General features: G+C 36.8%; 1 protein-coding gene across 2 annotated transcripts in view; it reads left to right on the top strand.

Annotated features, from left to right (window-relative positions):
* Window positions 1–13,240, top strand: part of TMEM132D (transmembrane protein 132D) — a 944,174-nt gene that overhangs the window by 630,261 nt on the left and 300,673 nt on the right. For both annotated transcript variants that reach the window (XM_074299467.1, XM_074299475.1), the window contains exon 4: window positions 1,384–1,567. In XM_074299467.1, the coding sequence (XP_074155568.1) occupies window positions 1,384–1,567 (184 nt within the window). The remainder of the gene's footprint in view (window positions 1–1,383; window positions 1,568–13,240) is intronic.

Here is a 13,240-nt window from a genome sequence, read left to right as displayed (position 1 = left end):
TCAATTGCAAAATGGCTGAATAATGTATGATATATGAAAGTAATGGAATATTATTACTATATAAAAATGATAAACAAGTAGATTTTAGAAAGTCCTAGAATGATTTACATGAACTGATTCTGAATGAAACAAGCAGAATCTGGAAAACATTGTACACTACAACAGCAAGTTTGTGTGATGATCAACTATGGCAGATTTTGAATGAAAAATGCCATCTGCATCCAGAAAGAGAACAATGGAGATATAATATAGCTTAACACATGTTATATTCATTTCCTCCCTTTTTTTCTTTTTTTTTTCCTCTCATGGTTTTTCCCTTTTGTTCTGATTTTTGACCTGGAAGGTGAAATCACTCAGTCAAGGTCAGAAAAAATGTCTAAGTTAGTGAGTGGCATTTTGGCTATACTATATAAGAAGCTCCTCAGAGGTGGAGGTGAGAAAGCAGTGAACTCAAGAGGGAGGGGAACACCTGTGCAAAGACATCAAGTAAGGAAATGGAATTCTATAATCATATGTTTTGGGAAAATTTACTTGACTTGTTTGTTAGCTCAGAGCTAACAGAACAGATTAACAAGCATTGAGTACATAAAGGAGAATAACATGAAACAAATTTAGGAAAATAAGTGGGCATCTTTAAATGCCAAGGAAAAATATGCCATTTTGTCCTCAAGGCAAAGAATTCCTTGAAGAATTTTGAGTAGAAGAGTAAAATGGCCATTTCCATCTTTTAGATTATTTCATCATTTTAATGGAATATCGATTGTAGAAGGGAGATACTTGAATCAAGGAGACTAGCTAAAAAGTTATTGCAGTAGTCCAGATAAGAGGTGACAATCTGTCATAGAGTAATAAAAGTAAGAGAATGTGATTATAGTGATTGGTGATTGACACAAAATATTAAAGGGGTTAGAACTAACAAGACTTGGCAACTATTTGAATATGGGAGAAGGAAGGGAATAAGGAGAATGATGATCCCTCCCCTAAGATATGAAAATAAATGTGTCCATCCTCAAACTTCATGAATGAGTATTTACTGTTATTCCCTAAGTTTATCCTAAAGCAAATACTAGCTCTCAGGAAGAAATCTAACTGAGGATAGCCAGATTGGGCTACGATTTCTTTATTATGACTCTAAATGTACTTTGTTGTTGATTTTATAGTTAATCTCATAGATAGATAGATAGATAGATAGATAGATAGATAGATAGATAGATAGATGTATGTGTGTATATCTATACATTTATCTGTATCTATACATATATATCTATATATTTCACAAAAGGTAATTTTAACACAAACACATTCAGACACCATGTCACTTATACAAACCCCCAATTAGCCCCTGATGATTCATCATGACTTTTCTTTTATCTTTCCTTCTAGTGCGGATGGTCAATCCAATGAAGTCATGCAGATCGATATAGAAATTGAAGAGCTGAGTGACCTACCAGCCACACAGCTAGTCACATGGCAGGTTGAATACCCGGGAGAGACTACCTCGGACCTGGGGGTATCTAAAATCTATGTGAGCCAGAAGGATTTGATTGGAGTCATCCCACTAGCTATGGTAAGGGTTTTCTGCAAAGAGGGAGCCAGATTCTCAGAAACATTGGGTTCTTGGAATTGATTTCTCTGCGTCCATTATATGCCCAAGGTAGAATGTAAGTGCTTTGAGGGTGGGGATGATTTACTGTTTTGTAGGGGAAATATCCCAGCCTCCATGAACCAAGACCTTAAATATTATGACTCATTTTTTTTAATGACTATTCCATTGTAACTATGGCCATAGTTCCCAAGCTTCTAATCCAAATTTCAGAATTGCTAGTGATTTATAAAACCATATTTAGGTCATCAAAGGAAAGGAAGGCATGTAGACTGCTTGATTTTTTTTTCTCTAAGGAGAAATGTATGTGGAATCAGGAGTATATTTTCTGTTTGTAAAAGGAATTTTTCTCCCAGTTATTGGTTGGCCTAGCTTCTTAAGCTATGGGTCCTGATCCCATATAGGGTCTCATACCTGAATATGGAAGTCACAAAATTATGATTTATTATCAGTAAATGCTTGATTTTACATAATTATGTACCCAGAGTCCTGTAAAAATATCTCAAGTTTAAAGAGATGGCAAAATGGTCTTGTGATGAAGAGAACCATCTGCATCCAGAGAGGGAACTGTGGGGACTGAGTATGGATCACAACATAGCATTTTCACTCTTTTTGATGTTGTTTGCATGCATTTTGTTTTCTTTCTCATTTTTTCCATTTTTCATCTGATTTTTCATGCACAGCAGGATAATTGTGGAAATATATGTAGAAAAATCCCACGTTTAACATATATTGAATTACTTGACATCTAGAAGAGGGGGCAGGGAGAACACAAGGTTTTGCAAGGGTGAATGTGGAAAATTATCCATGCATATATCTTGAAAATGAAAAGCTTTAATAATAATAAAGAAGAAGACACTTAAAATGTTTATCTAGAACAGCTCTTTACAATGATAAGATGATTCATAGCAATTCCAATAGATTTGTGATGGAAAGATCTCTCTGCATTGAGAGAGAACTATGGAGATTGAATGTGGATCAAAGCATAGCATTTCCATCTTTTTGGTAGTGGCGTTTTTTGTTTGCTTGTTGTATTTTTTCCTCTTGTGACTTTTTTCCCTTTTGATCTGATTTTTGTTGCATAGCATGACAAATATGGAAATATATTTAGAAGAATTGCACATGCTCAACCTACAGTGGATTGCTTGCTATCTGGGGGAGAGAGGAAAGGGGAAAGAAAGCAGAGAAACTTAGGACAGAAGGTTTTGCAAAAGTAAATGTTGAAAATCTGTCTTTGATATATTTGGAAAAAATAAAAGGTATTATAAAAAAAGAAGAGGGATGGCAAGTAGAAACAGTTTGAGAAGCCTTGGATTAGACTACAAGATGAATAGTTAACATAGTTGAACCAGATTGTGCTCTTTCCCCCAGAGGAAGGGGGGGAGACACAGGTAGATAGAGATGTCTAGTACAGGTATTCTTAATTCAAGAACCACAGATTTTATTTTCAAAAGATTACATTTTAATATGATTATTTTTCTTTGTAATCCTATGTATTTTATTTTATGCACTAAAAATACTGAGAAAGGGTCCATGGGCTTCTCTGGACTGATAAAGACAAAGACAAAATAAGTCTAAGAATCTATTATCTAGAAATCAAATGAAATAATAATGTTGGTAAAGCATTTAGCAGAGTACCTGGCATATGGAGGGTACTTTATAAATGTGTGGCCCCTTTCCTAGAAGGAGTGATATGTCTATAAGTGTACCTGTGTACAGGAACAAAATAGTTCAACCAGTTTATGTGGTGATACATTATCTGATCTACTCACGATGAGTTCATTTAAAGATTCTTAGGATCAGTTTGCCCAAGACTGGAACATTTGTAAAAGGCTTTAACTCCCATAAAATCATATAGACCCAACTACTCTCAGATCACATTGATCATTCTGTGATTCTGAGTAGATTTTAATTTCTAGATTGTGGCTGCCTGTAAAGCTTTCTTGCATGAGAATAACATTGAGATCCAAGGCTGATGGTAAAATGGGACCATGTGTCTACTTATTTAACTGATGGGTATGTAGGTGAGTGTCAAAAATAAAAGAGGGGCAGCTAGTTGGTGTAGTGGATAGAGCACCAATCCTAAAGTTAGGAGGACCTGAGTTCAAATCTGGCTCCAGACACAACATTTCCTGGCTGTGTGACCCTTGGTAAGTCACTTACTCCAATTGTCTCAGCAAAAAAAAGAAAAAAATTAGAAAGAAGGGCCACTAATCTATAGGTAAGGATCCCTGCAGGCTGTATATTGACTTAGTTATAAAATGGCAATGTTATCTATATTTTGCTTTATTTTATTTATTTTGGTAAATTGTTAGGATTACTAGGTGAGAACTCAGGTTGTCTTTAGTATAAAATATAAACTCCCCTGTGCTATGGTCCAGTCTAGCTCCTCTGAAGGGCTCAGAATAAGTCCTTGTCAGAATAAGGAAAAGTCCCTGCCCCGCATTGGGCGCCAAATGTAGCATGCTGTTGTCTCCAGACGCTGCCGATCGCTCTCTGGGAGGAGATCTGCTGTGTCAACTCAAATCTCTTGGACAGATTCTTCTTCCTGTAGTGAACCTTTGTCTCCAGGCAGTTGCCGTTAACTCTTGTCCAGAGAAGTGACTTCCCTTCCTGCAGAGAGCCCCATCAAGCCTGATGTAGAGCAGAGATTTCTTCTATTTCTGGAGTGGTGTCCTCTTTTATCCTCCCAGAGAATGGGCGTGGGATAATGCAAGGGCTTCTGGGAAGAAGTACTCCAACCAATGAGCTTGCTCCTCTTATCAAGTCAACCTGAGTTCTCACCTTGTCATTGTCCAGACAACCTGAGTTCTCACCTAGTAATCCTAACAGTAAATATTTCTAGACAGCCCAGGTATTTGACACTTCTAGAATAATGGATAGAGAGCTGGATCTCAAGTAAGAGAGTTATTCATTCAATGTGCCTGACTCTATGTGACTCTTTGGAGCCATGCCAGTGTGTATATTAACAAACCAATATTGTCTATGGGATTTTCTTGGCAAAAATAGTGGAATCCTAAGACATTTTCTTCTCCAGTAGATTAAGGCATAGAATAAGTGACTTACTCAAGGTCACACAACTAGTAAGTGTCTGAAGCTGGATTTGAATTCAGGTTTTCCTGAATCTAAGACTAGTGCTTTATATATTGAATTGGAAAGAGTAAGATTCAAATCCTGCCTACTAAGACAAATCAGTTAACTTTTTCATGTCTCAGTTTTTTCAACTGTAAATTAAGAAACTTCACTCAATAATGTCTAAGATCCCTCAACACTAAATCCATGAACCTTTGGCAATAGAATATAAAGTCTGAAATTAGAGATAATTCCTTTTCTGACTTTGTATCCCAACACTAGCATAGGTTCCGGCACATAGTAGGTTATTACTGAATAATTGCATGTGAGTATGTTTGACAATAGTGGCTTCTATACTGTCAACAAACTCTAGTAAAAAGTCTATATATTCCTTGAGATCTAAAATTGGACTAGCAGAGAGCCCACCTACACATTTTCCATTCACTCTTTCCAAAATCTCTTCTTTCTTAAATCTATATTACTTAGCATCTCTGGGCACAGTATTTGTTTAAATAGTTTTCTAACTTCCTTCTTGTAGGAAATTCCCCTTAAGGAAACTCCTTTCCATAGAGATCAATAGTTGTTCAGCACTGTAGTAATGTTGGAAAACTTCCCTTTGACACTGAGAGGCTGAAAGACTTACAGGTATCAGAAGCAGTATTATATGTATCCCATCCATTTCTGACTCCAAGGACAGCCCTCTTTTCAGTATACCACATTTTCTATTTGTTGATTGAATATAACTGTTTGATTAGCAGATTCAAAAAATGCCCCATATTAGCAGAGTCACAGACATCCCCCATAGTGCTCTGTATGTGTCTCTCTGTCTCTGTCTCTTTCTCTTTGTCTGTCTTCTCTGTGCCTTTCTGCCTCTTTCTGCCTGTCTCCCTATCTGTCTCTCTGTCTCTCTCTTTCTCTCTGTTTCTGTCTCTCTGACTCTGTCTCTATCTCTCTCTTTCCTCTCTTTCTTTCTCCATCTCTCTATTTTTGTCTTTGCCTCTCTGTATCTGTCTCTCTGTCTCTGTCTCTCTGTCTCTGTCTTTCTCTCTGTTTCTCTCTGTCTCTGTGCATCTCTGTTTTTGTCTCTCTCTGTCTCTCTGTGTCTCTTTTTGTCTCTCTTTCTCTCTATCTCTCTATTTCTCTGTCTCTGCCTCTGTGTGTGTGTCACTGTCTCTGTTTCTCTGTCTCTTGCTCTGCCTACTTTTCTCTCTGTCTCTTACTCTCTCTCTCTCTCTCTCTCTCTCTCTCTCTCTCTCTCTCTCTCTCTCTCTCTCTCTCCCCATGCAGATAAGAGAAAACAACAGAAAAACAAATAAGCCAAGTGAATTTCCCCACAGAAGATGATAGGGCATGCTGGACTTTCACCTACATACAGTGTCTCCTGCCATTTCTTGTCACAAAATTACCTTATTGTCAGAAGTGAATCATGAGTTGACCTATCTGATGACTGGCTGCTATCTCCTCCCAGACCATTTATTAGAAAATATTGGCATGTGCTCTTATGAAGTGCTGAAAGAAAACCCAAAATCAATCTTCCAATAAAAAGGACCATGGACAGTTGCCTAGTGACAGCAAGTTAGTTATTATGCCATTAATTACAGGAGCTAGGGGTGTGATTGTATGCTTTGGAACAGCAGCAAAGGGATGAGGAGGACTGGCTGTTGTTAACTAGCATGCTTTTAAAGCCACTACATTTCCCCTCTACCTGGGACTAGACTGATTCTCCTTTCGGGCTATTACTGTTTCCATTACGGGGGAAGACAAGGTCATTTATCTTGAATAGGTAATTATTTGAATTTGCTCTTCTTCAGCGCCTTTGTTCTGATGAGTTTTAATACTGTTCCCTGGCTGTCTGTCTCTCTCTCTCTTCTGGCTGGGGGTAGGGGAAAGATAGGGGGTGCTGAGTCACATCCCCACTCTGTTCTTTGCCTCCAGCTGTTCCACAGAATCTCAGCATCTCTGAGTGAGAAGGGACCTCAGAGGCTCTCTGTCCAACTGATACCTGCATAAAAATTCTTCCTACAACACCCCTCCACCCCAGCAAACAATTATCCAGCCATTGCTCACAACCCCCTGGTGAGGGCAGATCCACTAACTCCTAAGGCAGCTCAATTCCACTTTTACATAGCTCTAATTACTAGGAAGATTTTTTCCTCCCCTGACTTTAAGTGGAAATTTGCTTCTGTGCAACTCCTGATAATTATTCCTAGTTCTGCCCTAGGGAAACCAAATAAAACAAGTCTAATTCCTATTGCACTGCAACTCAGTGAGCATATATTAAGTGCTTTCAGCATACCACACTCTGGAAGCATACATGGGTCTTCCAAAACTAAGTCACCTTTATCAAGTCATAGCTCTCTCTGCAGTTACTGGCAACGTGGTATCATGGGGGAAAATGCTGAACATGGAGGTAGGAGAAACACTGGTCTCAGATACTACCTCTGACAATTTTCTACTTTTATAATGCCAGGTAAACCATGAAGGAAAAAGAACATACTGGATTTGAAATCATAAAAGGGGGAACAAGCTTTTAAGTGCATTTGCTGTTTCATGGATAATTATGAAAATGTTTTGTTTCTGAAGTTCAGAATAAAATACATGCAATTAAAAAGAAATACCTTAATTATTAAATTATTAAAAAAAATAAATGGAGCCTACTATGTGCCGGATACTGTGCAAAGTACTTTACAGATATTATTTCATTCAATTTTCACAACAATCCTTTGAGGTAAGTGCTGCTATTATTCTTATTTGATAATTGAGGAAACTGAGGCAAATAGAACATAAGTGACTTGCCCAGAGTCACACAGCTAGGAGTGTCTGAGGTAGAATTTGAACTTTGGTCTTTCTGATTCCAAACAATTTAGGTGTAATATCAAGGAGCTACATTTAAATCTCCCTCCTGCTACTTAATACCTATGTGAGCTTAGGTAAATCTTTTAACCTCTGTTTCCTCATGTATGATATAAAATAAAGGATTGAATTAGATGACCCCCAAAGAGCTCACTCTGTATGTATGAGTTTTCAAATCTTTTTGAACTTCAGGTCCTTATCTGTGAACTTTGGATAATGATATGTATAGAGCCCACTTCACAGAGCAACCCTAAGGTGCAAATGATACAATTTGTGGTAAGTGCTGTATTAAAAAACTAAAACAACAGCAAAAAAAACCCTCTTGAAGTCTTGCATCAATAGTAGTTATCATTTTCAGATAAAAGTCTGGTTTTTTGAATTATTTTCTAATTGTTTAATAAGTATAAATCCTTTTTCTTCAATGGAATTAGAATCTCGAGATAATATCCCCATTTCTCTGTTCAGTTCTTGGTAACATAGTTCAGGGGCAACAAGGATAGAGAACTGGCCTTGGAATCAGGAAAACTTATCTTTATAAGTTTAAATCTGGCCTCAGACACATACTAGCAGTACGAGCCTGGGCATCCCATTAATCTTCTTTGCCTCAATTTTCCCATCCATAAGTTGGAGAAGGAAATAGCAAACCACTGTAGTGTTTTTGGTCAAAAAACCCTAAAATGGGATCTTGAAGAGTCAGATACAACTTAAATAATTTAATAATAAGAACCAACAACAAATCACATTTTGAGATATAGAACAATAAGCTAGAGAATGACCAGAAAAGAATATCCAGGTTTGTTATGCAATCTTAGGATTGGTTGAAGAAACAGAGAAGAAAAGACTTGAGGTAGAAAGGATATGATCATATTCTTCAAGGCTTCTCAAAAAGAAGACGATGAGAATTATCCCACTTAATCCAAAGGGAAAAACAAGAAACAACAGAAATAGTTGCAAAGATACAGATGATTTAGATTTTGATGCCAAGAAAAAAACTAGACCTATGTCCATGTAGAATGAACTGGTATGTTAAGAATTCCCTCTTGCTATAAGTATTCAAGAAGAAACAAGATGGCAACTTGTATGGGAGATATTTTTATTCTTTGACTAGAAGGCCTTGAGATCCCCTTCAGCTCTGAAATCCTGGGATACTGAGTACAGAGGATACTGTCATATCTTCTCCTACACTGGCTAATATCTAACTCAGAACAAGACATGGTAGAGATACACAATTAATGCATGTTCACATGGTTCGAAATGGAATGGGGCAATTCCAAAGGGGACATTTGAAAATGAACTGGCAATATCATTTGCATAATAATTGCCTGCATTCTAATTTCAGGATTTTCTCCTTGTCATAGGAGCACACTCTGTCCCTTGGGAAACATAGAATTACAGAGCTGAAAGGTGGTCTCTGATGTGATCTAGTCCTATCATCTATAATAATATTATTAATTATAACAATATAATTATTATACATTATATTTTATTATATCACATATAATACTAATTAGGTGGTCATCAACATTACCATTATAATGTAATTACTAACATTTAATCTAATAACATTAATATTATTAATAGCTAGTGTTCGTTCAGTCCTTTACATACATTATCTCATTTGCTCCTTGCAACATCCCTGCAAGGTAGGTTCTATAATTACTCCCATTTTATAGATGAGAAAATTGAGAGAGAAAGAAATTAATTTGATCAGGGATACATAACTGTAAGTATCCAAGGTAGGATCCTGACTCATAGTCCAAGTCTTTACATCAAATTCAACTCTTCTTTACCGATAAAACAGCCCAAATAAAAAGGCATCATTCTCCTTGAAGATCTCTATGTAGCAGGAACCCACTACTTATCATTTCACTTTTAGGAAGTTGTTTCTCTATAAAGATTCTGGTGGCATAGTAAATGAAATGCTAGATCTGGAATTAGGAAGATCTAAATTCAAAATCAGCTTCAGATATTTCCTAACTATGTGACTCTTGGAGAATCACTTAACTTTGAGTTGTCTCAATTTCTTCAATTATAAAGTAGGGATAATAATAGTACCTAACATAGAGGATTGTTTTGAGGAACCAATGAAATGGCATGTGTGAAGTATTGTCCAAAACCCCCTGTGATGGGGGCACTACATGGTGAAGTGGATAGAGCACTGGCCCTGGAGCCAGGAGGAGCCAAGTTCAGATCCAGCCTCAGACACAAGTTAAAATCCAGCCTTAGACACTTAACACTTTCTAGTTGGGTGACTCTGGGCAAGTTACTTAACCCCCATTGCCTTCCAAAATAAAAAAGCAAAACTCTGTGAATGTCAGTTATTAGTTGTACCACCCCTGTGCTTTCATTGGTATAAGGAATTCTTTGAGGGATGACTCTATTGTCAGTCAGTAAGTCAATGAGCATATATATTAAATACATATTTTGCACCAGACATTGTGCTAAGTACTAGGATGCAGAAAGAGGCAAAAGGCAATCCCTACTTTAAAGGAATTCACAAGTTAATGGATTAAGCAATCAGCAAATGAAGATGAACAAACAAGCTACAGGTACAGAATAAATGGGAAATTACTAACAGAATAAAGGATATAGAATTAAGAAATTTGGGGAAGTCTCCCTATAGAAGATAGGATGTTAGTTGAGCCTTAAAGGAAGCCTGGGTAGAAATGAGGAAGGAGAGCATTCCAGGGATGGGTGCACAGCCAGTGAAAATGCCAGGAACTGAGAGATATATTGGTCATGGAGAGGATGGGAAAATGCTCTGTGTATGTGTGGGAGGGGAGGGAGGTGTGGTTAGTGGGGTGTTTATGTGTGACATGATTAGAACAATTCTTTAGGAAAATAATTAAAGTTGCTGATTGGAGGGTGAACTGGAGTGTAGAGAGGGAGATTGGCAGACCTATGAAGAGATTATTGCAATAGTCTGAGAACATAGTAATGAAGGCCTGCACCAGGCTGGTCGTACATCAAAGGAGAAAAGGGAGGTAAATTTGACTAATGTCACAAAGATAAAATCAACAAGCCTTGGTAACAGCTTGGATATGATGACTGAAAAATAGTGAAGAATCAAGCATGACACTCAGGTAGAGAGAGTGGACAACTGGCAGGATGGTAGTGCCTTAAATAGTAATAGGTAATTTAGGATGAGAAAAAGTTTTAGGAAGAAAGATAAGTGTTATGCAGTCAGTTCAAGAAATCTGAAAGGGACTCTGAGATTGGAGCTTAGCAGAGATGTTGGGCAGGAGAGGGAGATATATCAGCATATAAGTGATAATTAAATTTTTTTTTTTTAATTTTTTATTTTATTTTATAATTATAACATTTTTTGACAGTACATATGCATGGGTAATTTTTTACAACATTATCCCTTGCACTTACTTCTATTCAGATTTTTTCCCTTCCTCCCCCAACCCCCTCCCCCAGATGGCAAGCAGTCTTATATATGTTAAATATATTACAGTATAATTTAGATACAATATATGTGTGTAGAACCGAATTTTTTGTTGCACAGGAAGAATTGGATTCAGAAGGTAAAAATAACAGTTTACATTCATTTCCCAGTGTTCCTTTTCTGGATGTAGCTGGTTCTGTCCAGCATTAATCAATTGGAATTGGATTAGTTCTTCTCTATGTTGAAGAAATCCACTTCCATCAGCATACATCCTCATACAGTATCATTGTTGAAGTGTATAATGATCTTCTGGTTCTGCTCGTTTCACTCAGCATCAGTTGATGTAAGTCTCTCCAAGCCTCTCTGTATTTCTCCTGTTGGTCATTTCTTATAGAACAATAATATTCCATAACATTCATATACCATAGTTTACCCAACCATTCTCCAATTGATGGACATCCATTCATCTTCCAGCTTCTAGCCACTATGAAAAGGGCTGCCACAAACATTTTGGCACATACAGGACCCTTTCCCTTCTCTAGTAGTTCCTTGGGGTATAAGCCCAGTAGTAGTATGGCTGGGTCAAAGGGTATGCACATTTTGATAACTTTTTGGGCATAATTCCAGATTGCTCTCCAGAATGGTTGGATTCTTTCACAACTCCACCAACAATGCATCAGTGTCCCAGTTTTCCCACAGCCCCTCCAACATTCATTGTTATTTGTTCCTGTCATCTTAGCCAATCTGACAGGTGTGTAATGATACCTCAGAGTTGTCTTAATTTGCATTTCTCTGATCAATAGTGATTTGGAACACTCTTTCATATGAGTGGAAATAGTTTTAATTTCATCATCTGAAAATTGTCTGTTCATATCCTTTGACCATTTATCAATTGGAGAATGGCTTGATTTCTTATAAATTAAAGTCAATTCTCTGTATATTTTGGAGATGAGGCCTTTATCAGAACCTTTAACTGTAAAAATTTTTTCCCAATTTGTTACTTCCCTTCTAAACTTGTTTGCATTAGTTTTGTTTGTGCAGAAACTTTTTAATTTGGTGTAATCAAAATGTTCTATTTTGTGATCAATAATGGTCTCTAGTTCTCCCTTGGACACAAACTCCTTCCTCCTCCACAAGTCTGAGAGGTAAACCATCCCATGTTCCTCCAATTTATTTATGATTTCGTTCTTTATGCCTAAATCTTGGACCCATTTTGATCTTATCTTAGTATGTGGTGTTAAATGTGGGTCCATGCCTAGTTTCTGCCATACTAATTTCCAGTTTTCCCAGCAGTTTTTGTCAAATAATGAATTCTTATCCCAAAATTTGGGATCTTTGGGTTTGTCAAAGATTAGATTGCTATTTTTATTCACTATCTTGTCCTGTGAACCTAACCTATGCCACTGATCAACTAGTCTATTTCTTAGCCAATACCAAATGGTTTTGGTGACTGTTGCTTTATAATATAGCTTTAAATCAGGTACACTTAGACCACCTTCCTCTGACTTTTTTTTCATTAGTTCCCTTGCAATTCTCGACCTTTTATTCTTCCATATGAATTTTGTTGTTATTTTTTCTAGGTCATTAAAATAGTTTCTTGGGAGTCTGATTGGTATAGCACTAAATAAATAGATTAGTTTGGGGAGTATTGTCATCTTTATTATATTCGCTCGGCCTATCCAAGAACACTGAATGTCTTTCCAATTATTTAAATCTGACTTTATTTTTGTGGCAAGTGTTTTGTAATTTTGCTCATATAATTCCTGACTTTCCTTTGGTAGATATATTCCCAAATATTTGATACTATCGACTGTTATTTTGAATGGAATTTCTCTTTGTATCTCTTGCTGTTGGATTGTGTTGGTAATGTATAAAAACCCTGAGGATTTATGTGGATTTATTTTGTATCCTGCGACTTTGCTAAAATTCTGAATTATTTCTAATAGCTTTTTAGCAGAGTCTTTGGGGTTCTCTAAGTATACCATCATGTCATCTGCGAAAAGTGACAATTTGATTTCTTCATTTCCTACTCTAATTCCTTGGATCTCTTTCTCAGCTCTTATTGCCAAGGCTAGAGTTTCTAGTACTATATTGAATAGTAATGGTGATAGTGGGCAACCTTGTTTCACTCCTGATCTTACAGGGAAAGGTTCTAGTTTATCACCATTACATATGATGTTTACTGAAGGTTTTAAATATATGCTCCTTATTATTTTAAGGAATAGTCCATTTATTCCTATACTCTCAAGCGTTTTTAGTAGGAATGGATGTTGGATTTTATCAAATGCCTTTTCTGCATCTATTGAGATGATCATATGGTT

This window comes from Sminthopsis crassicaudata, chromosome 1, assembly GCF_048593235.1.
Source record: "Sminthopsis crassicaudata isolate SCR6 chromosome 1, ASM4859323v1, whole genome shotgun sequence".
NCBI classification, from domain to species: domain Eukaryota; kingdom Metazoa; phylum Chordata; class Mammalia; order Dasyuromorphia; family Dasyuridae; genus Sminthopsis; species Sminthopsis crassicaudata.
This window is presented reverse-complemented; position numbering and strand designations above follow the sequence as displayed.